At 43.2% G+C, this 23,250-nt stretch overlaps 1 protein-coding gene across 22 annotated transcripts in view; it reads left to right on the forward strand.

Annotated features, from left to right (window-relative positions):
• LOC109898873 (ankyrin-3) overlaps positions 1-23,250 on the forward strand; it is a 160,071-nt gene that overhangs the window by 129,319 nt on the left and 7,502 nt on the right. For 15 of the 22 annotated variants that reach the window (XM_031835644.1, XM_031835642.1, XM_031835641.1 and 12 more), the window contains 4 exons: positions 863-7,975; positions 8,824-8,898; positions 21,109-21,240; positions 22,012-22,155. In XM_031835644.1, the coding sequence (XP_031691504.1) occupies positions 863-7,975; positions 8,824-8,898; positions 21,109-21,240; positions 22,012-22,155 (7,464 nt within the window). The remainder of the gene's footprint in view (positions 1-862; positions 7,976-8,823; positions 8,899-21,108; positions 21,241-22,011; positions 22,156-23,250) is intronic. The other 7 variants (XM_031835646.1, XM_031835647.1, XM_031835649.1 and 4 more) reach the window with 2 other exon arrangements.

Genomic DNA, 23,250 nt, shown 5'->3' on the forward strand with positions numbered 1-23,250 from the left:
CCTAGTGGATGGGTCTGGCTGCCAAGTCTGTGGGCCTATGCTCTCCAAGGCCCACCCATGAACGAAACCCTGCCCCGTCATGTGAAATCCATAGATTAGGGCCTAATTAATTTATTTCAATTGACTGATTTTCTTATGTAAACTGTAACTCAGTAAAATCTTTGAAATTGTTTCATGTTGCATTTATATTTTTGTTTAGTATACTTTGCAGACCCTCTCCATTTTGTGAAATATATTTTCCTTGTTTTTGTCTCATAACATTTGTGTGAAAACTACTGGCATTGCAACATCCAAATGTCAAATACAATTATTATCTTGTAGCGTTTTCATTCTTTTGAAGAACACCTCACTTTTATTGGCTTAGTGATTGTTCAGGGCATTCATTTCTTGTGAACCCTTGAGACAATTATTGCACTAATAATATACTAAAAGGATTGTGGGGTCATTTTTGGCATTGGAAACATATGACCATGGTGTGCACCAAACATATAAAAGGCACTGCAGCAAAACGGCAAACAGACAAAGCACATCAATGGTCAATAGAATGGTTGTGTTGTTGTCTTGGTATGTTTGAAATGGTTTCTTCTTCACTGTTATGTCAAGCATTTTGTTGCCACGTATGCTTCATTGTGTGTTATCTTGCATCTGTTCTATTTTGTGACAGATCATTGACCTTAAACAATCACTTTTCACCACATCTTTGTTTAGATAGTAATTGACGTTTCATAAATTATATTCATCTTACTGCTTTGATTAATATTGGCCTTACTGACTTCAACTTTCTCTCTCTGGTTTCTCTGTTTTTATTATTTCAATTATTTTCCGTTGAATTTATGTTAAATCTTTGGTTTGGTTATTCAAGAAACAACTGATCGGAGCTCGCCGAGAACACAGCCTACTGGCTACACTCACAAACCTGTCTTTTCAACGAGATCTTATCAGGCGTGGTCGGCTGTTCCTGTCTCCGTCCCTGGCCAAGCCAAGTCTGGATTCGGTTCCCACTCCAGTTCATCGTCCAACACGCCCACTGCCTCTCCACTGAAGTCTGTGTGGTCCATCACCTCAGCGTCCCCCATCAAGTCCAACATAGGCGGCTCACCGGCCCATTCCATCAAGTCAGTCAGCGACATAGCTTCCCCCATCAGGTCGTACAGGACCATTTCCTCCCCAATAAAGACTGTAGTTCAGCAGGCCCAGTACCCAGTTCAGGTTACCCCCAGTCTCCAGTCATCGCCAGTCAGAAGCATTCCAGACCATGTTTCCATCAAGGGACTGGCAGCATTGTCTACTAGAACCTCTCCTATCACCACTGGTGGAGGGTGTCTGCTAGAAAGGTCATCAATCACCATGACGCCACCTGCTTCCCCTAAATCCTCACTGAACATGTACAGTTCAACTCTTCCATTCAAGGGTGTCATTGTGGGCACTGGCACAACAACATCGTCCTCTCCTATAAAAACTGTTCCTGGCCTCTCCTCTGTCCGGTCCAGTGCAGACCCCTCAAGCCCCTCAAGGAGTCTCTTTTCCTCCCTCTCATCACCAATTAAATCCAACACTCCTCCTAGTGCTGCAGCTCTGATCAATGGAACAGTATCCCCTACAAAGTACCGCTCCTCCTCCCCCACGTCCCTACTCTCCAGCAGCTTACAGGGGAGGATACAGGCAACCACCAATGCAGCAACAACAAGTGTAAATGCAGCCTTTGACGAGGTTGAAAAAACGTTCAATTCCTGCTCTGCCTCTGGATATGGCACTCTCAAGTCCATGTCCTCCTCAGCGTCATCCTCTTACCAGTCCATAAGATCCTCAGCCTCTAGTTCCCTATATGCCTCTTTACGGTCCCCACTAAACCCACCAAGCCCTATGACTGTCCCAGTGTATTCAATTATAAATGTTTTGCCAGAACCCCAATTTAAAAAGCTCCCTGAGGTGTCAAAGTCAGCTGCTGCCCTCTTGTCCCCTCGAAAAACTATGCCTGCTGAGACAAACTCTCAAGCCCAGTCTTCCTTTGCCAGAACTCTGTCACCTGTCAAATCCCCCTTATTCATGTCCCCGGCTGCCCTAAAATCCACCACCTCATCCCCGCTGTCCTCCAGCCAAGAGATACTGAAGGACGTGGCAGAAATGAAAGAGGACTTGATACGGATGTCTAACATCTTGCAAACAGAACCAAGTTCAGCCTCCAAAGGTTTCCAGTCTGACTTCCCCAAAGAGGCTAGAATGGAGGACGAGGAGCCTTACAGAATTGTAGAGAAAGTGAAACAGGACCTGGTCAAAGTTAGTGAGATACTAACCAAGGATACGGTCAAGAATAACAAGACAGCTTTTAAAACAAATACAACAGACGAGGTACAGTTCTCTAAACAAGTGCCAGTGGATCCCCAGCAAAGCAACTGGAGTTATCCACCAAGATATGAGACAGTGGTCCCTCAAATCAAAACTAAGACTATACCAGACAGAGATTTCAATCTATTGAAGGTAGTAGACTACTTGACAAATGACATTGGCAGTAGCTCTATCTCAAAAATTGCAGATGTAAAGCATAGATCTGATGAGGTTAGAAGAGAAGGAGAGGAGAAACAGAAACGTATGCTTAAACCTGAGCACAAGCTGAAAATGCCACCCGCAAACATGCGGTCCTCTGCCTCAGAAAAGGAGCTCTGTAAACTAGCAGATGTGCTATTTGGGCCTGATGCCATGTTAGAATCTCCAGATGACATCTCACATGACCAGGACAAGAGTCCCCTCTCAGACAGTGGCTTTGAGACAAGGAGTGAAAGGACGCCATCTGCCCCACAGAGTGCAGAAGGCATGGGACCCAAGACGCTTTTCCAGGATATTCCACCAGTAATCACGGAGACAAGGACTGAGGTTGTTCATGTTATTAGGAGCTATGAGTCTCCTGAAGATAACAAGCAACCAATGATGGAGGATACAAGGGCGGTTAGATACATTGATGCTGAGCCCAAAGGGCTGAATGCATCCAATGTGGACCAAACGAAATCATTTCAGATGAAAATCAGCCCGGACGATGACTCGATGGGCAAGGGCATGCGAGTTAAGGAAGAGACCCACATCACAACTACCACCCGAATGGTGTACCACAAACCCCAGAGTAAAGAGAATACATCAGAGAGGATTGAAGAATCAATGTCAGTGCATGATATCATGAAAGCTTTCCAGTCCGGAAGGGATCCCTCCAGAGAACTTGCTGGACTGTTTGAACACAAGGCCGGTAACGATGACACATCACAGAGAGTTCTTGAAGATATCAGCTCAAAGCCCAAAGTTGAAAGAATAATTGAGGTTCACATTGAAAAGGGCAACAAAACTGAACCAACTGAGGTCATCATCCGGGAGACAAAAAATCGCCCAGAGAAGGAGATGTACTTCTACCAAGGGAACAGTGGAATGTCACGACAGGGAGAGGAGGAGCCTGAAGAATCGCTCCCCTGTTACCTAGAGTCTTCCAGAGTAAACACGCCCATGACACAGGAAGATGATAGTCATCCAAGCTCTGAACAGCTCATGGCAGACGACTCGTACAAAACCCTGAAGTTACTCAGCCAACACTCTGTGGAATATAATGATGATGAATCATCAGAACTCAGAGGAGAGTCTTACAACTTTGCCGACAAAATGCTTCTCTCTGAGAAACCAGACTCGTCTCACTCTGACACTGAGGAGTATTTAAGGGACAGGTCTCGTTTTCAATCCCCAGATAGGAGTTGTTATAGTCAGGGAAGGTCTAGTGGATCAAGGCAAGAATATATTTTGAAGTCATCAAACACAGACAAAGCAGGTCAAATTGCCACTGTAGACGATAACTTTGACAAACTAACACTGTTGCAGTATTCCTCAGAACCTGGTAGCCCAAAGCACTCTGTTTGGATGCGTGTCACTGATGACAGACAGGGCAAGAATAGAGAAAAGCTGATATATGAAGACAGAGTAGACAGAACTGTTAAGGAAGCAGAGGAAAAGCTTAGCGAAGTCTCTCAGTTTTTTCGTGATAAGACAGAGAAACTGAACGATGAGCTTTCTTCCCCTGAGAAGAAGTCCCGTAGGTCCGACTTTAGGGAAACACGATCAGGGCCTAGCTCTACGCACAGCAGTCCTGAAAGATCAGCATACAGGAATGGGGGCAGTGGTGAAGAATGTAGAGACCGTTTCAGAGACAGGTTTGGCTCCAATGATAGAAAATGTGCTAGTTTACCAAGCAGCCCAGAGAGGAGAGTGCTGCTACAATATAAGGATGACAATAGAAAACCAGGGGATGGCATCTCACAGGGCAATGTGGGTGATGCCTCCAAACCTTTTCAAATGTCATCCTCCAAAGTCAGCGCTGTTAGGCTACATTTTGAACAAGAGGCTCAAAAGCAAGACACGGGTCCACAATGGGGACACACGTCAAATCCCCCAGTAAGAAAACTCCTGGAAAGTAAGCTGCCTGTGTATCAGGTTTTTGCAGGCTCAAATATCCCCAAATCACCAGACAGTCCAGGATGTACAAGGAAGGTTCTAGAAAGTGAGGTAAGAGGATCTAGTGGACCAAGCCCCAGTGCTAATAGGTATATTTACTCATCTCCTAAGCACGGCACAAACGGAAATGAACAGGAAGAAAAAAAGTCCTTCAAAACTTGGGAATGTCATGGAAATGGGAACTATCAACCCCAAGTCTTAATTCACAAAGACCACAATTCACAAAGAGAACAGCAGGGTTTTAGAGATGGAATAGCCAGAAAAGAAGAGACAACCAAGAAAATAATTTACACAGAGCTTGTGGTCCGAGAAAACCCAAATAGTACCGGTGGTCTAAAAAAAAACTCGGAATCGCAAATTCCTGTTAGGATGCCATCTAGTTTCTCAGAAAATCATCAATCCACTTCATTAAAATTTGATACCTCTGTTAAACTGTGTGAAAGGCCAGGGTTACAAATACCTACTTTAGCTAGAAATAGGTTACACAGCGGCTCTGAATCCAGAAAATCATCTGATTCTTTTGATAGTAGCCAGTCAACTGTAGTGTGTAATGGTATAGATAGCGATCAAGTAGGGTACTTGGAAAACATTGTTACTGAGGGTTTCAAAGACATCAAACCTTTGCCAGTTTATGTTAGCATCCAAGTGGGCAAGAAATACGAAAAAGAAACAGCTGAGCAGCTGGGAACATACAAAAAGATAGTGAGTCACGAGAGCCGAACAGTGCATGAGACACGGGGAGCGCGTTACACCATTAAACAAAAACAGACCCCATCTCCTCAAGGCAGCCCAGAGGATGACACTCTAGAGCAAGTTACTTTCATGGACAGCTCTGGCAAAAGTCCTGTTACTCCTGAGACACCAAGTTCTGAGGAGGTGAGCCTTGCCTCCAGAACGCCAGATTCCGTGATTGGATACATGCCCGGAATGCCCATTCCAATAGCAGAGGAGTCTGAAGAAGATGAAGGAAAGACCTTCGTCTACAAGGAGTCTCTGCCAAAGAAAACCAAGCCTGCCTCATCAGAACCCTCCAACCGAAATCAGGAAACACTGAAACGACACAAAGAGAAAAGAGTCGCTTACATTGAGTTTCCCCCCCCTCCGCCTTTAGAGGCAGAGCATTCTGACCCTGATAAGAGGGGATCTTGTGCCTCCTCAGAGGCTGAGACAGAGATGATGGAGGTGAACCTCCAAGAGGAGCATGATCGGCACCTCCTTGCAGAGCCCATCATCAGGGTTCAACCTCCCTCTCCGGTTCCACCTGGAGCAGACGACAGCGACTCTAGCGACGATGAGTCTGTCTTCCATCCCATTCCCAACAAAAAGTACACCTTCAAGATGAAGGAGAAGGAGGAAGGAGAGAAGCGTCTAAAACCCCAAAAGCCTGAGAGGAACGGAAACAACAAGGAGTCAGGCACGAATGTCGTTGAAAAAGAAGAGGATGTAGACTTAGAGAAAAATGGCAACGACCAGTCAATCACAGACTGCTCCATAGCCACAACTGCTGAGTTCTCTCATGACACAGATGCCACTGAAATAGACTCTCTCGATGGCTATGACCTTCAAGATGAGGATGATGGATTGAGTGAACAAGACCCTAAAACATCAAGCCTGTCCAATGACGGCAAGACATGTGATCGTTCCTTTAGTCAATCAAAGCTTGAAGTCATAGAGGAGGAGAAAACACCAAGTGAGGATGGAGGGGATAATGGGAAAGCAAACTCAGACGAAAACACAGGAGAAGAAAAAGACTACACTCTTGAGGGAAGACATCCAGATAGACAGGGCGATAGACAAGACTTTGCAGATAACTATTTTCGTTGTCAACTCGAAGAGGAGTTAAACTCTACCTTCAAAACAGTCGCCACGAAAGGCTTAGACTTTGACCCCTGGTCAAGCAAAGGGGGAGAAGGAGAAGGAGTTTTTGATGCCAAAGCGAGAGAAGAAGATCTCAAGCCTTTTGGTTTGTCTGTGGAGGACAAATCGCAAGCCACCACTCCAGACACTACCCCTGCTAGAACCCCGACTGATGAAAGCACACCGACTAGCGAGCCTAACCCTTTCCCCTTCCATGAGGGGAAGATGTTTGAGATGACGCGCAGTGGTGCAATTGACATGAGCAAGCGGGACTTTGTTGAAGAGAGGCTTCAATTTTTCCAGATTGGTGAGCATTCCTCTGATGGGAAATCAGGGGACAAGGGGAGAGGGGGCAAGAGTCCGGGGGTAGTTACCTCTCAGTCAAAAACAGGGGAGAGGGGTGAAGGGGTGAAGTTAGAGACTGCCACAGACAGCAGCACATCAGCAAAGTGCAGCCCTGCACAGACTGGCACTGACACTGGCTGTACCGATGCGCCTTCTGGTGACACAGTAGCCGAGACCACGTCCTCATTCACGATTACGGCCTCTAAAGTTGACCCCAAATTACGCACCCCCATTAAGATGGGAATAGCCATTACAGTGAAAAAAGACTCGGGGGATCACACAGATTATAAGGCAGAGATGTCAGAAAGTCAGATGCCAGAATACATTAGCTTGGAAAACCAGTCACTGGGGAGTCAGTTTAGCGGATACAGAGACCCAAAGCTGTCAGAAAGAAGAGATTACCCTGCAGAGAACTGCAATAACAACAATAACCTTGAGTCCTCTAGCGTCCAGGCTAACTATATACAATGTGGCAGTGTGGTGTTTAATTTGCAGTCGTCTTCTGAACCCACCCTTCAGAAAGCCAGTAGGATTGAAGCTTTGTTCTGTAGAGACTCTCTAGAAGTAGAAGAAAACAGTGTTCAGGCTGAACAAAGACAAAGTGAAGCCATCAAGGAAGCTGAGGCGAAGCAGCAAAAGTCTAGGCTGCCTGTCAAAGCGCCAGGGTGGTCGTTCCATACACAAGGCACAGCAATAGGGAAGCAAAAACCCAAACAGGTTGTCAAGGCTGAGGTGAGGAGAAGAGCAGAGCCTGTCATTGCCAAAGTAGAGCCCAGGTCTAGAATCCCAATCAAAGATATTAAAAAGAGCAGCACACCCAGCTCCCCAATATCAGTGCAGGTAACAACTCAGTCTAGCAGGGAAAGAGTAGCTATACAGTTTCCCTCCAGGTTGCCCATCAAAGACAGGTCTCAGGTTAGCTCGTCAGGTGAGACGAGTAGGGAGAACGCCAGCGAGGTTTGTAAACGCACCATCGAGTACTTTAAGGGCATTAGCGGGGAGACGCTAAAGCTGGCCAACCGCCTATCAGACGAAGAGAAAAAGACACAGGGAGAACAGTCCGAGGAAGACAGCACCTCCAGGAGCACCTCTCTGTCGGACCCCTCTCAGCCCTCCCGCTCGTCGAGGTCTGGTAGAGGCTCGAGAGCTGAGGCCGGGGCCTTGTCCGTAAGGGCAAAGGTCGACAGGGCCTCCGGCAGTGAGAGGAGCAGGAGGAGTAGGCGGACTGGTGGGAAGGAGGGCAGTCAGGTTGCGGGGCCTCGGGCGCCCCCCGTCGCGGAGATCAAGCCTAGTTTGTAAAACTTTCACACTTGTTAAAACCTTAGTTGCATGAAGTCGTTGTGATTGATTGCCTGTGGCGTGTTTATTCTCTTCAAACAGTAGCTGTCATTCTGTCATCGTCATCTATGTACTGTGTACTGTACTTGTCCTTGTCAGACTCTCCTCCTCCCCTCAACCCCTTAGTTGTCAGATACCTCAGCATGCCAGAGTAGTGACTGGTGCACTGGCACAGCCAGTCTCCTGTTGACGGCTACTGAGTCTGTCTATCTGTCTGTCTGTGCAGGGTGGCTACTGAAAACAGCAGTTCTAGTTTATTCTATTTCATGGTCAAGTTGTGTCTCTGAGCTAATTAGCCTTAGCAAAAACATAAAGGTTGTCCGCATGTGTACTGTGTAGTCCCATTTAAGAACTATGAATCCACCCTAGAGTTCCTACGAGTACATGACACTTTTGACCCATTTTACATTATTTTGTTTGTATGGTTCTTATGATAGTTACTGCCTGCTTAGAGGATACATATTCACAAACATTCACAGAGCACCTGTGTCCAAATAACACACTGTAGTCCATCATATAGTGTCTATTCTGCCTTTTCTTGCCATTCAGGAAACTAAATCTGAAGTGCTGTCAGCGTAAACAAGCCATTGAATAATAAAATGCACATTTACAGTAAACCTGTTGATTCAATATGTATATATCAAACACAGAGGAGAGGCTGCAAAACACTCAGTCTGCTTTTATATAATTTGGAAAATACCACACTTGGCCAGAAAAGGAAAGAGTCCTCTGTACTCCTATTTCAGTCAATAGAAAAGGTACTGAACAGTGTTGATTATTTAGATTATCTCTGCCCTTTAGGTCCTCAGAGTCCCTGTGAGCGAACAGACCTGCGGATGGCCATTGTGGCCGACCACCTGGGACTTAGCTGGACTGGTAAGGAAATAGTGCTCCCTGGTCCCAGTACCATCTGTCTTCATGGCTCTCTCTTCTTCTGCTTTCCCCTTCTCTCAAGAAAACAACATAGATATTACTGTGAGGAAACAGTGCCCTCTACAGAGTGATGCTCTTCTTACACTACAGCTCTACATACTCATGCATGTGCAGAAATGGATGCCTTGAACTGATGCGGTGTTCATTTCGTCAACAAAAATATTGACTTAAAATATGTGTAAAACACATTTTTCTGTGGTATTTGATGAGACTATAATTGACTAAATAGATCCACAAAAAAACTATAACAAAATGACAATTATTTTTCATTTCAGTTGACTAAAACGAGACAAAATGATCTCTATGACTAAAATCTGGACTTATAAGTGGACTGGACAAGAGTTTTTGGCGCGATTAAGAGCTTTTCAGTAATAAGCACAATTAATATTAACAGCACAGATGCAGCGCAAGTTCTGTTCAGCAGTGGGAAGGACGAGCCGCACCCGGTACATACAGCCTACATTATCTGCTGAGCTGAGGGGTAGCAAGTGATGAGTGTGGGCAGACAGACAGGCTTCGCCCCGGCTGTTCAGCCTCCGATTATACACATCACGAAGGAGACTTTTGCTTCCCTGTAGCTAACCAGTCACCACCAGCCTTCTCAGCCTGGTCTCAGACTAAACGTAACATAGTAAATGTCAGTCCGGGACACTCAAATTAGTATGATATGTTATGTGTGGTCAGGGTTGGGGAGAAACAGATTACATGTCATCCGATTAACTGTCATCCGTTATGTTACCAGCTAAAATATTGTAGTCAGATTACAGATACTTTTGCAAACCTAGATGGTTATTTTGAAGATTACTTTTAAATTCAGAAAGGATGTTTGCGGAAAAAAACTTTGACACTTCTCTGTTTTCTCAATGGCATTCAAATCAACATTAAAAAAGGTGCAAGTTTAAGTTTGTTCCATCTGAGCGAGTCTGACAACAAGTCAGAGACCACTATGATGACACACCAAATAGGTTTGATGGATCGCGGGAAAATAACAAGAATAGGCTTTTGTTGACTACAGTCTAAGCTATGTCTTCCAATGGAGCGACTTCTGTCGGCATCCAAAGATTATCCAACTTAAATAAACCCTTGGAGGAAAGGATGACAGGAGTGGTGTGGTCTACGGTGATAGAGATATCACTTATTATTGATATCTACATAGCACATTGATGTGAATCGCATTGCTGCTCTCTCATTTAGCTATTTGTGCCTTACGGAATGTGGTTGTTATGGATGGCTGTTCACAAATCTAAATGTGTATTTGAACCCCAAAATGGTTGAATTCAAGAAGTTTAAGCTGCCTACAGTATCAATCATTGTTTTGAAACCAGTGGACAGCCAGTGAAAAATGTGCTCTTGCAAAACTGCATAGTGCAGATCCCAGCCTATGGAATAAAAGTGGAGATTTTATTACTCAATCTAATTCATACTGATAAAAATGTATAAATCCATAGGCCTAATGGACACATGCTCAAACTCGTACACTTTTGATAGACTTAAGGGGGTAATCCATTTTTGGACATAAATTATATATACAGTACCAGTCAAAAGTTTGGACACACCTACTCATTCCAGGGTTGTCACTCATCCCTCCGGAACTTTCATTACACACACCTGTCCCCTATTCCCACTGATTAGTGCTTGTATAAGTGTGCCCTTTGATTTCCATTGGGCTGTCGATTATTGTTACAATGTCCGTTGGTGCGTGTGAGTACATGTGCTGTGTGTTTTGGGCTTCCATGCCCTTGTGGATTGCGCAGATGATTACGGGTCTCCTCCCATGTGTTATTTATTCAAGGTACTTCTCGCTCTTTTTGTTTGGATTTAAACCCTGTGTTTTTATAGTGTTTTTTTGGTCTTCGTCCCCGGTCCTTTACACGGCACGCCATCATTTGGGTACAATAAAAAAAATTTTTTACACATTCCTGTGTCTGTCTCCCGATCCTTCATGCCAACGTGACAGACCCCTAGACTTTTTCCACGTTTTGGATAAAGTACTGAGTTAAGTGTCTATACTTATGTAAATGTGATATTTCAGTTTTTTATTTTAAATGCATTAGCAAAACTGTCTAAACTTTTATACATTTTTTGCTAATTAATAAAAATATAAACAGAAATATTACATTTACACAAGTATTCAGACCATTTACTCAGTACTTTGTTGAAGCACCTTTGGCAACAATTACAGCCTTGATGCATCTTGGGTATGACGGTACAAGCTTGGCACGCCTGTATTTGCTGAGTTTCTCCCATTCTTCTCTGCAGATCCTCTCAAGCTCTGTCAGGTTGGATGGGGAGCATTGCTGCAAAGATATTTATAGGTCTCTCCAGAGTTGTTCAATCGGGTTTAATTCCGGGCTCTGGCTGGGCTTCTCAAGGACATTCAGAGACTTGTCCCAAAGACACTCCTGCGTTGTCTTGGCTGTGTGCTTAGGGTCGTGGTCCTGTTTAGTAGGTGAACCTTCGCCCTAGTCTGAGGTCCTGAGCACTCTCTCTCTGTACTTTGCTCGTCTTTGCCTCAATCCTGACTAGTCTCCCAGTCCCTGCCGCTGAAAAACATCCCCGCAGAATGATTCTGCTACCACCATGCTTCACCGTAGGGACGGTGCCAGGTTTCTTTCAGACGTGACGCTTGGCATTCAGGCCAAAGAGTTCAATATTGGTTTCCTCAGACCAGAGAATCTTGTTTCTGATGGTCTGAGATTCTTGAGGTGCCTTTTGGCAAACTCCAAGCTGACTGTCATGTAACTTTTACTGTAGAGTGGCTTCCGTCTTGACACTCTACCATAAAGGCCTGATTGGTAGAGTGCTGCAGAAATGGTTGTCCTTCTGGAAGATTCTCCCATCTTCACAAAGGAACTTTAAAGCTCTGTCCCTGACCAAGGCCCTTCTCCCCCGATTGCTCAGTTTGGCCAGGTAGCCAGCTCAAGGAAGAGTCTTGGTGGTTCCAAACTTCTTGCATTTAACTATGATGTCAGCCACTGTGTTCTTGGGGACTTTCAATGCTGCAGAAATCTTTTGTTACTCTTCCCCAGATCTGTGCCTTGACACAATCCTGTCTCTGAGCTCCAAGGACAATTCCTTCGACTTCATGGCTTGGTTTTTGCTCTGACATGCACTGTCAACTGTGGGACCTTTATATAGACAGTTGTGTACCTTTCAAAATCATGTCCAATCAATTGAATTTACCACAGGTGGACTCCAATAAAGTTGTAGATACATCTCAAGGATGATCAATGGAAACAGGATGCACCTGAGCTCAATTTTGAGTCTCATAGCATAGGGTCTGAATACTTATGTAAATAAGGTATTTCTGTTTATAATGTTTTCGCTTTGTCATTATGGGGTACTGTGTGTAGATTTCTGTGGATAAAAAAAAAAAAGTTATCCGTTTTAGAATAAGGCTGTAAAGTAACAAAATGTGGAAAAAGTCAAGGGGTCTGAATACTTTCCGAAGGCACTGTATATGCATCATGAGCTTAGTTCAACTGTCACACTCCATGAAAATATAAGCTTTTTTTTCTCCAATGTTTGTAAACATTGTAAATGTAGCCTAATAACATGGTTAAAACAATATTTTTGATATCATGGATGGTCAGCATTCATAGCTCTTTCTATTATTTTTTATTTATTTATTTCACCTTTATTTAACCAGGTAGGCAAGTTGAGAACAAGTTCTCATTTACAATTGCGACCTGGCCAAGATAAAGCAAAGCAGTTCGACAGATACAACGACACAGAGTTACACATGGAGTAAAACAAACATACAGTCAATAATACAGTATAAACAAGTCTATATACGATGTGAGCAAATGAGGTGAGAAGGGAGGTAAAGGCAAAAAAAGGCCATGGTGGCAAAGTAAATACAATATAGCAAGTAAAACACTGGAATGGTAGATTTGCAATGGAAGAATGTGCAAAGTAGAAATAAAAATAATGGGGTGCAAAGGAGCAAAATAAATAAATAAATGAAATACAGTTGGGAAAGAGGTAGTTGTTTGGGCTAAATTATAGGTGGGCTATGTACAGGTGCAGTAATCTGTGAGCTGCTCTGACAGTTGGTGCTTAAAGCTAGTGAGGGAGTTGTGTTTCCAGTTTCAAAGATTTTTGTAGTTCGTTCAAGTCATTGGCAGCAGAGAACTGGAAGGAAAGGCGGCCAAAGAAAGAATTGGTTTTGGGGGTGACTAGAGAGAGATATACCTGCTGGAGCGTGTGCTACAGGTGGGAGATGCTATGGTGACCAGCGAGCTGAGATAAGGGGGGACTTTACCTAGCAGGGTCTTGTAGATGACATGGAGCCAGTGGGTTTGGCGACGAGTATAAAGCGAGGGCCAGCCAACGAGAGCGTACAGGTCGCAATGGTGGGTAGTATATGGGGCTTTGGTGACAAAACAGATTGCACTGTGATAGACTGCATCCAATTTGTTGAGTAGCGTATTGGAGGCTATTTTGTAAATGACATCGCCAAAGTCGAGAATTGGTAGGATGGTCAGTTTTACAAGGGTATGTTTGGCAGCATGAGTGAAGGATGCTTTGTTGCGAAATAGGAAGCCAATTCTAGATTTAACTTTGGATTGGAGATGTTTGATATGGGTCTGGAAGGAGAGTTTACAGTCTAACCAGACACCTAAGTATTTGTAGTTGTCCACGTATTCTAAGTCAGAGCCGTCCAGAGTAGTGATGTTGGACAGGCGGGTAGGTGCAGGTAGCGATCGGTTGAAGAGCATGCATTTAGTTTTACTTGTATTTAAGAGCAATTGGAGGCCACGGAAGGAGAGTTGTATGGCATTGAAGCTTGCCTGGAGGGTTGTTAACACAGTGTCCAAAGAAGGGCCAGAAGTATACAGAATGGTGTCGTCTGCGTAGAGGTGGATCAGAGACTCACCAGCAGCAAGAGCGACCTCGTTGATGTATACAGAGAAGAGAGTCGGTCCAAGAATTGAACCCTGTGGCACCCCCATAGAGACTGCCAGAGGTCCGGACAGCAGACCCTCCGATTTGACACACTGAACTCTATCAGAGAAGTAGTTGGTGAACCAGGCAAGGCAATCATTTGAGAAACCAAGGCTGTCGAGTCTGCCGATGAGGATGTGGTGATTGACAGCTGCACAGTAATGTTTCTTATCGATGGCGGTTAAGATATCGTTTAGGACCTTGAGCGTGGCTGAGGTGCACCCATGACCAGCTCTGAAACCAGATTGCATAGCAGAGAAGGGATGGTGAGATTCGAAATGATCGGTAATCTGTTTGTTGACTTGGCTTTCGAAGACCTTAGAAAGGCATGGTAGGATAGATATAGGTCTGTAGCAGTTTGGGTCAAGAGTGTGTCCCCCTTTGAAGAGGGGGATGACCGCAGCTGCTTTCCAATCTTTGGGAATCTCAGACGACACGAAAGAGAGGTTGAACAGGCTAGTAATAGGGGTGGCAACCATTTCGGCAGATAATTTTAGAAAGAAAGGGTCCAGATTGTCTAGCCCGGCTGATTTGTAGGGGTCCAGATTTTCCGGCTCTTTCAGAACATAAGCTGAACGGATTTGGGAGAAGGAGAAATGGGGAAGGCTTGGGCGAGTTGCTGTTGGGGGTGCAGTGCTGTTGACCGGGGTAGGAGTAGCCAGGTGGATAGCATGGCCAGCCGTAGAAAAATGCTTATTGAAATTCTCAATTATGGTGGATTTATCAGTGGTGACAGTGTTTCCTATCTTCAGTGCAGTGGGCAGCTGGGAGGAGGTGTTCTTATTCTCCATGGACTTTACAGTGTCCCAGAACTTTTTTGAGTTAGTGTTGCAGGAAGCAAATTTCTGCTTGAAAAAGCTAGCCTTGGCTTTTCTAACTGCCTGTGTATAATGGTTTCTAGCTTCCCTGAACAGCTGCATATTAGGGTGGATACATTTCTCCAGGCCCATCCTTCAGCTTTTTACTAAAACACAGGCAGTGCGACCGTTTTGTTATTGTTTCATCTGTGGATTTGCAAAATCCCAGAACCACACGGGGGGACCTAGTGAATGACCTGCAGAGAGCTGGGACCAAAGTAACAAAGCCTACCATCAGTAACACACTATGCCACCAGGGACTCAAATCCTGCAGTGCCAGACGTGTTCCCCTGCTTAAGCCAGTACATGTCCAGGCCCGTCTGAAGTTTGCTAGAGAGCATTTGGATCATCCAGAAGAAGATTGGAAGAATGTCATATGGTCAGATTAAACCAAAATATAACTTTTTGGTAAAAACTCAACTCGTCGTGTTTGGAGGACAAAGAATGCTGAGTTGCATCCAAAGAACACCATACCTACTGTGAAGCATGGGGGTGGAAACATCATGCTTTGGGGCTGTTTATGTGCAAAGGGACCAGGATGACTGGTCCGTGTAAAGGAAAGAATGAATGGGGCCATGTATCGTGAGATTTTGAGTGAAAACCTCATTCCATCAGCAAGGGCATTGAAGATGAAACGTGGCTGGGTCTTTCAGCATGACAATGAACCCAAACACACTGCCCGGGCAACGAAGGAGTGGCTTCGTAAGAAGGCTTCGTAAGAAGCATTTCAAGGTCCTGGAGTGGCCTAGCCAGTCTCCAGATCTCAACCCCATCTTTGGAGGGAGTTGAAAGTCCGTGTTGCCCAGCAACAGCCCCAAAACATCACTGCTCTAGAGGAGATCTGCATGGAGGAATGGGCCAAAATACCAGCAACAGTGTGTGAAAACCTCGTGAAGACTTACAGAAAATATTTGACTGCTGTCATTGCCAACAAAGGGTATATAACAAAATATTGAGAAACTTTTGTAATTGACCAAATACTTATTTTCCACCATAATTTGCAAATAAATTCATAAAAAATCCTACAATGTGATTTTCTGGATTTTCTTTTCTCATTTTGTCTGTCATAGTTGAAGTGTACATATGATGAAAATTACAGGCCTCTCTCATCTTTTTAAGTGGGAGAACTGGTGGCTGAGAATTGGTGGCTGACTAAATACTTTTTTGCCCCACTGTATATGTAGTAGAAAGCGGTGGGTTAGAAGAAACCTACATATCCAACCCATAAAGTAAAATTTAACATCCATATATGGCCAGCTATGTCAACTTTAACATTGATTTATCCTGCAATAGATGTGGTTCAATTGGTAACATACATGTGTCTTCTAATGCCTTTTAAGGAAATAATCTAAAAGTAACTGAATATAATCAGATTACTTTACTGAGTTTGGGTAACTTTTGGCTTACCCTAACTTTGGATAGGTAACTAGCAACTGTAACAGATTACATTTAGAAAGTAAGCTACCCAACCCTGTGTTTGGTATGGTTACATAAGACAGATGGTTACTTATGGGTTGTTGGTCAGGGTGGGTGGGCGTATAACGCAAACGTGTAGTAACCCAGAGGTTGTGAGTTTGAATCTCATCAGGGCCAATTTTAGCTAACTAGCAACTTTTCTATGACTTACTACTTTTTATCTACTTTGCAACTACTTAGCATATTTGCAAACCCTTTAACCAAACTCCTAAACTTAACCTTAACCATAACCCCTAGCCTAGCTAACTAGACTTCGTAAAATACCATACGTTTAGCAAATTCGTAACATAGTACGTTTTGCAAATTAGTAAAATATTGCACGTCTTGTAAATCGTAACATATAATGCAAATTGTAATTCGTAACATGTCATACGAATTGGTGATGTACATCCACAAATGAATACATCCCATACGAAATGTAACATATCATACTAAATGGAGTGTCCCGGATTTACATACAGAATAATACGAGATGCTCTGAGACCAGTTTGGCCTTCTAGTTAGCTACCCTTTGCCTGGTTAAGAAACACAAGCTGCTTTCCCGAAATTAAAAACAATAGCAGCATTGAGTTGTTTGAATTTGTAGTCTCGCTCAACCTTCCCACTGGGGTGGCAGATAGCCTAGTGGTTTGACTGTTTAAAAAAAAAAAAAGAAATTTCACCATTATTTAACCAGGTAGGCTAGTTGAGAACAAGTTCTCATTTGCAACCACGACCTGGCCAAGATAAAGCATAGCAGTGTGAGCATACAACAAAGAGTTACACATGGAGTAAACAATTAACAAGTCAATAACACAGTAGAAAACAAAGGGGGGGTCTATATACAATGTGTGCAAAAGGCATGAGGAGGTAGGCAAATAATTACAATTTTGCAGATTAACACTGGAGTGATAAATGATCAGATGGTCATGTACAGGTAGAGATATTGGTGTGCAAAAGAGCAGAAAAGTAAATAAATAAAAACAGTATGGGGATGAGGTAGGTGAAAATGGGTGGGCTATTTACCAATAGACTATGTACAGCTGCAGCGATCGGTTAGCTGCTCAGATAGCTGATGTTTGAAGTTGGTGAGGGAGATAAAAGCCAGTTGGGCCAGTAACCGAAAGGTTGCTGGGTTGAATCCCTGAACTGACAAGGAAAAAATATTTTGTTCTGCCCCTGAACAAGGCAGTTAACCTACTGTTCCCTGGTAGGCTGTCATTGTAAATAATAATTTGTTCTTAACTAATTTGCCTAGTTAAATAAAGGTTACATTTTGTTTTTAATCCCACTGTCCCCACTGCATTTCATAGCCAAGATCTGTAGCCAAGTCTCCCTCTTTTCCTCAATGAAAATGGCTTGATTCAAGCATTACCTCTCAAAAGATAAGACCCATAATAGTGGCGCTAATTTCCTTTCTTTCTATTGTGCATTGGCAGGCAGCATTTTACATCGCAGGCTGTTCTAAAACTAGGTTACTTGTAGACCGGACCGTTTACCATTTGTTTAGGCTACACCTTGTTCAGTCATGTTACCTCATTAAAAACCTGCCGCGTGTTCAGCAGCACACAACATTTTGAAAAGTTCAGATAGAAATATACTATGTAGAACAAACATGCCTCTGACATGTTGAATAAGGAATAATGTCGGCTCTATTCATGGAATTTCTAACTGTAACGTTCGAGAACGTTTTGCAGCTGAACGTGGCCCTGGTAACATTACTAGTAGCCTATATGCAAAGTAACATTTGGTAAATCTCATCAGGGACATCAAAAGAAAGGAAAAGGGACATCAAACTATTTATTGACAACATTCCTCTTGCCAATACTCTACATCTGACTGGGTGAATAACTTCATTTTGAGTTAATATGGACCTAGTGACTCGAGACTTGAGCACTTGGACCAGGAATCGAGCACTGGGACTCGAGCACAGGGGACTTGGGACTTGATTCAGACTCGACTACATCACTGTGCGAAACTGTCATTAGCTCCCATTCAAAATCATTAGCACTCGTTCTACTTTTGGACATCAATGTGGCTGCGACGTCTGTGGAACGTTGATAACAATGACAATGATGCGACCGAGTAACAGGTGCAACCCATACAGTGGCTTGTGAAAGTATTCACCCCCCCCCCTTGGCATTTTTTCTATTTTGTTGCCTTACAACCTGGAATTAAAATTGATTTTAGATTTTTTTGTATCATTTGATTTACACAACATGCCTACCACTTTGAAGATACAAAATATATTTTATTGTGAAACAAACTAGAAATAAGCCAAAGAAAACTGAACTTGAGTGTGCATAACTATTCACCCCCCCAAAGTCAATACTTTGTAGAGCCACCTTTTGCAGATATTACAGCTGCAAGTCTCTTGGGGTATGTCTCTATAAGCTTTGCACATCTAGCCACTGGGATTTTTGCCTATTCTTCAAGACAAAACTGCTCCAGCTCCATCAAGTTGGATGGGTTCCTTTTTCCCCTTAAACCGCTCAAGTGTTGTTTTAGCAGTATGCTTAGGGTCATTGCCCTGTTGGAAGGTGAACCTCCGTAACAGTCTCAAATCTCTGGAAGACTGAAACAGGTTTCCCTCAAGAATTTCCCTGTATTTAGCGCCATCCATCATTCCTTCAATTCTGACCAGCCTCCCAGTCCCTGCCGATGAAAAACATCCCCACATGATGCTGCCACCACCATGCTTCACTGTGGAGATGGTATTCTTTTTTTTCTTTTTTACCCCGTTTTCTCCCCAATTTCGTGGTATCCAATTGTTTAGTAGCTACTATCTTGTCTCATTGCTACAACTCCCGTACGGGCTCGGGAGAGACGAAGCTTAAAATTCCTCCGATACACAACCCAACCAAGCCGCACTGCTTCTTAACACAGCGCGCATCCAACCCGGATGCCAGCCGCACCAATGTGTTGGAGGAAACACCATGCACCTGGCAACCTTGGTTAGCGCGCACTGCGCCCGGCCCGCCACAGGAGTCGCTGGTGCGCGATGAGACAAGGATATCCCTACCAGCCAACCCCTCCCTATTCTCGGGATGATGAGAGATGTTGGGTTTGCGCCAGACATAGCGTTTTCCTTGATGACCAAAAAGCTAAATGTTAGTCTCATCTGACCAGAGTACCTTCTTCCATATGGTTGGGGAGTCTCCCACATGCCTTTTGGTGAACACCAAACATGTTTGCTTATTTTTTTCTTTAAGCAATGGCTTTTTTCTGGCCACTCTTCCATAAAGCCCAGCTCTGTGGAGTGTAGGGCTTAAAGTGGTCCTATGGACAGATACTCCAATCTCCGCTGTAGAGCTTTACAGCTCCTTCAGGGTTATCTTTGGTCTCTTGATTGCCTTTCTGATTAATGCCCTCCTTGCCTGGTCCATGAGTTTTGGTGGGCTGCCCTCTCTTGGCAGGTTTGTTGTGGTGCAATATTCTTACCATTTTTTTTATAATGGATTTTATGATACTCCGTGGGATGTTCAAAGTTTGGGATTATTTTTCGAACCCAACCCTGATCTGTACTTCTCCACAACTTTGTCCCTGACCTGTTTGGAGAGCTCCTTGGTCTTCATGGTGCCGCTTGCTTGGTGGTGCCCCTTGCTTAGTGGTGTTGCAGACTCTCGGGCCTTTCAGAACAGGTGTATATATACTGAGATCATGTGACACTTAGATTGCACACAGGTGGACTTTATTTAACTGATTATGTGACTTCTGAAGGTAATTGGTTGCAAAGGGTGTGAGTACATATGCATGCACCACTTTTCCGTTTAAATTATTATTATATATTTTTGAAACAATACATTTTTTTCATTTCACTTCACCAATTTGGACTATTTTGTGTTTGTCCATTACATGAAATACAAATACAAATCTATTTAAATTACAGGTTGTAATGCTTCGCCAAAACCTTGCACCACCTGACGATTGTGTTTCTCTTTCTCTCCCTCTCTGCATTTGTATGTGTGTGTTTGTTTTGTATGTGATTTTTTTTGTATGTGATTTGCAGTATCTATGTGGGCTGAATTAGGAATTTAAATGGCCAGATCATTATATGTTGTTATATGTGTTTGTCATATTTCTGCTTTTGGGAAGAGAATAGGATGTTATGCAGAAAAACATGTTGGTAGGACAAGGATATATATGTACACTGAGTATACCAAACATTAGGGTCAGCCATAGTGGTATGGTGCACCTGGAGCAAAGTAGGCTTAAGTGCCTTGCTCAAGAGCAGGTGTTCTTAATGTTTTGTATACTCAAGTGTATGTTTGTGCACATGTCAGTGACTTATGTTTACTATAGGTTAATGACGCAATGCAAATGTGATGTGACTAAAATGAAAGGGCATTTAGATGACTAAAATGGCCTACTGTTTTCGTCATTTTGAAAGCAACCAAATAATTATTAAAATTAAAAAAATATTTCCTTCAGTCAAATGACCAAATCGCCCTCTAGTGGCCTCATGGGTGGAATGTTTATAATAAAAAAATATAACACATATTTTTTTATAAATAATATTTTTCTTAATTTCATAATTCATAAACATTATTTTTTAAATGCAGAAAATCCCGTTTCTATGTCAATGCTTTAAAAAAATATATATTTCAGTCTTTGATGTATATAAAGTGTAATATTGGGATGCAAACCAAAAATTCAATACATTTCAACTATATCTGACATGGTATAGGTAGGTGTCTTCTTTTTTTAAAGTCCTCCATGTGTGTGAGTTGTATACTTTTGTTTCAAAGTGATTTGTTTAAGACTACCAAGAAACACTCTGTTACCCTGATTTAGCCCACTGCAGTAAAAGGTTAATGATATTTGAGTCAAAATGACTAAGACTAGACTAAATCTGAACTGTTGTGATGTAATGTATTTTTGGATGCGTTTGCAGAGCTGGCTCGGGAAATGAACTTTTCTGTCGACGAGATCAACCACATCCGAGTGGAGAACCCCAACTCCCTGACAGCGCAGAGCTTCATGCTGCTAAAGAAATGGGTCAGCCGGGACGGTAAAAACGCAACGAGTGAGTGTCTCTCCTTCTCCCAAATATATTTCTACCCACTATGGCTTTCTCTTCTATCACATCTCGCGATTATGATTATGTACTAGTGGGTGGCAGGGTAGCCTAGTGGTTAGAGCGTTGGACAAGTAACCGAAAGGTTGCAAGTTCAAATCCCCAAGCTGACAAAGTACAATTCTGTCATTTTGCCCCTGAACAGGCCGTTAACCCACTGTTCCTAGGCCGTCAAAATAGGAATTTGTTCTTAACTGGCTTGCCAAGTTAAATAAGGTAAAATAAATACTACAGAGTACCTCACTACTGTATTTTTCCATGTCCATAAAAAGAGCCTCACGACCTCTCTCATCCCTCTCTCTCCTTCTGAACTCCCTGTCTTTCCCTCTCTTCGTGTCTGAATATTTCATACTGAATGACATTGAAAGGACTTATGTAGAAGCAGAATGGCTTCTATGTTTGTTAAGATTCCTAATGCAGCTGTCATTCAGCTTAATATGAAGTCGCATATTATGTTCATGCTCCTACTAAGGACATAATGTTTAGTACAGGAAAATATCACTTGGCCCAGTCTCCTTGTAGAAGAGAAGAATACGGCAACCCTTTTTTCACCTCCACACACTGCAGTGTGATTGTAAACTATTTACCCTGCAAGAGTTATGACAATGACAACATCTGGGTTAAGGAACAGTGCATATTGTTCAGACAACTGTCATATTGTACAACAAACAGTGTCTTGTCTTTGTTGGACTGACTTTCTATGGTCTGTTTTCCTTACAGCGGATGCCTTAACTGGAGTGCTGACCAAAGTCAATCGGATGGATATTGTGACTTTACTGGAGGGGCCGATATTTGACTATGGTAACATTTCAGGCACAAGAAGTTTTGCCGATGATAACGCTGTTTACCTGGATCAGGCTGATGGTAAAGTTTAGCTCCATCTAGCTGACCTCTTACCTCTCCTGCTACCTCTTTTGTTTTTGCCTTACAACTGTAGCAAAAAATAAGAACAAATTGCCTGGCTATACTATTGAATGCAATTTGCCTATGGAGACTACAGTACCCTATCTTAGACAGGCTGATGTCTGACCCTTCGCTTTCGGCTTTTATTTGTCCGTTTCGGTCTAACCATTGAGTGTGAGGAAATGTTAGCATGCAGAGTCCCATGGGTTCACTTTTAACTTAGTCAATTCAGGAAATGTATTTTAATTCACTTTCTGAAATGTCTGGGTTCCTATTAAATTGACACCATCCAACCCTGATGATGAGAATAGCATGTTAAGCCCAAAGATTTTCTAGAGAGGTCTTGATTGACATGACCTTTTATATTATTTAAGCCCTCCTAAAATCTAATTGCATTCGTGCTCCAAGGGTTTTGTAAGATGAATTGATGACAAACACTACAACTTTTCCATAATGCTAACCAGTTGCATGCTGTAACACACTGCTTTCACCTGATTACCTTGTACCTTCAACAGGGCACTACTGTATAAACCCCTTTGTTCCCTAATGCATGGAGTAGCCATAGACTCAACAGACAGTCTGTTGTACTTTGTTCATCTATAGCTCTAGATCTGTCTAGTTCTCTAGTCTACCTCCAGTTCCTCTGAGCCCTCCCCGGATAGAATGACAGAGCTTCATCCTCTGTGAAACCAGACTACCTTCCTCCTCTTACGCGCTCGTCCATCTCCACAGCCCAATCTCCAGGGCAGCTTATAACAGCTCCTAACGGCTTATTAAGAGTATTGTGCCGTCATCTCTGCACTTCCCCATCCCCTTCCCTGCCACCTCATCAAAATCATCTCTCTGTCCTCTCATTCTTCTTTGTCTTGTCTTGCTAATACGTTTTTGTATTTTGTTAGCTTTCTTTGTGTGTCTTTTGTTTCTCTTTTATCATCGTGTGTCCTCACCAGTAGCATGCTTTGTTGTTCATGAGCGCGCCTCCACCTCTGCAATTCCAGTGTCACCCTCGATTAAGAATCATTCCCTAAACCCTGATTCATTCTTGGTCTTACAGAC

Source organism: Oncorhynchus kisutch, linkage group LG11 (assembly GCF_002021735.2).
Source record: "Oncorhynchus kisutch isolate 150728-3 linkage group LG11, Okis_V2, whole genome shotgun sequence".
Taxonomy (NCBI): Eukaryota; Metazoa; Chordata; class Actinopteri; order Salmoniformes; family Salmonidae; genus Oncorhynchus; species Oncorhynchus kisutch.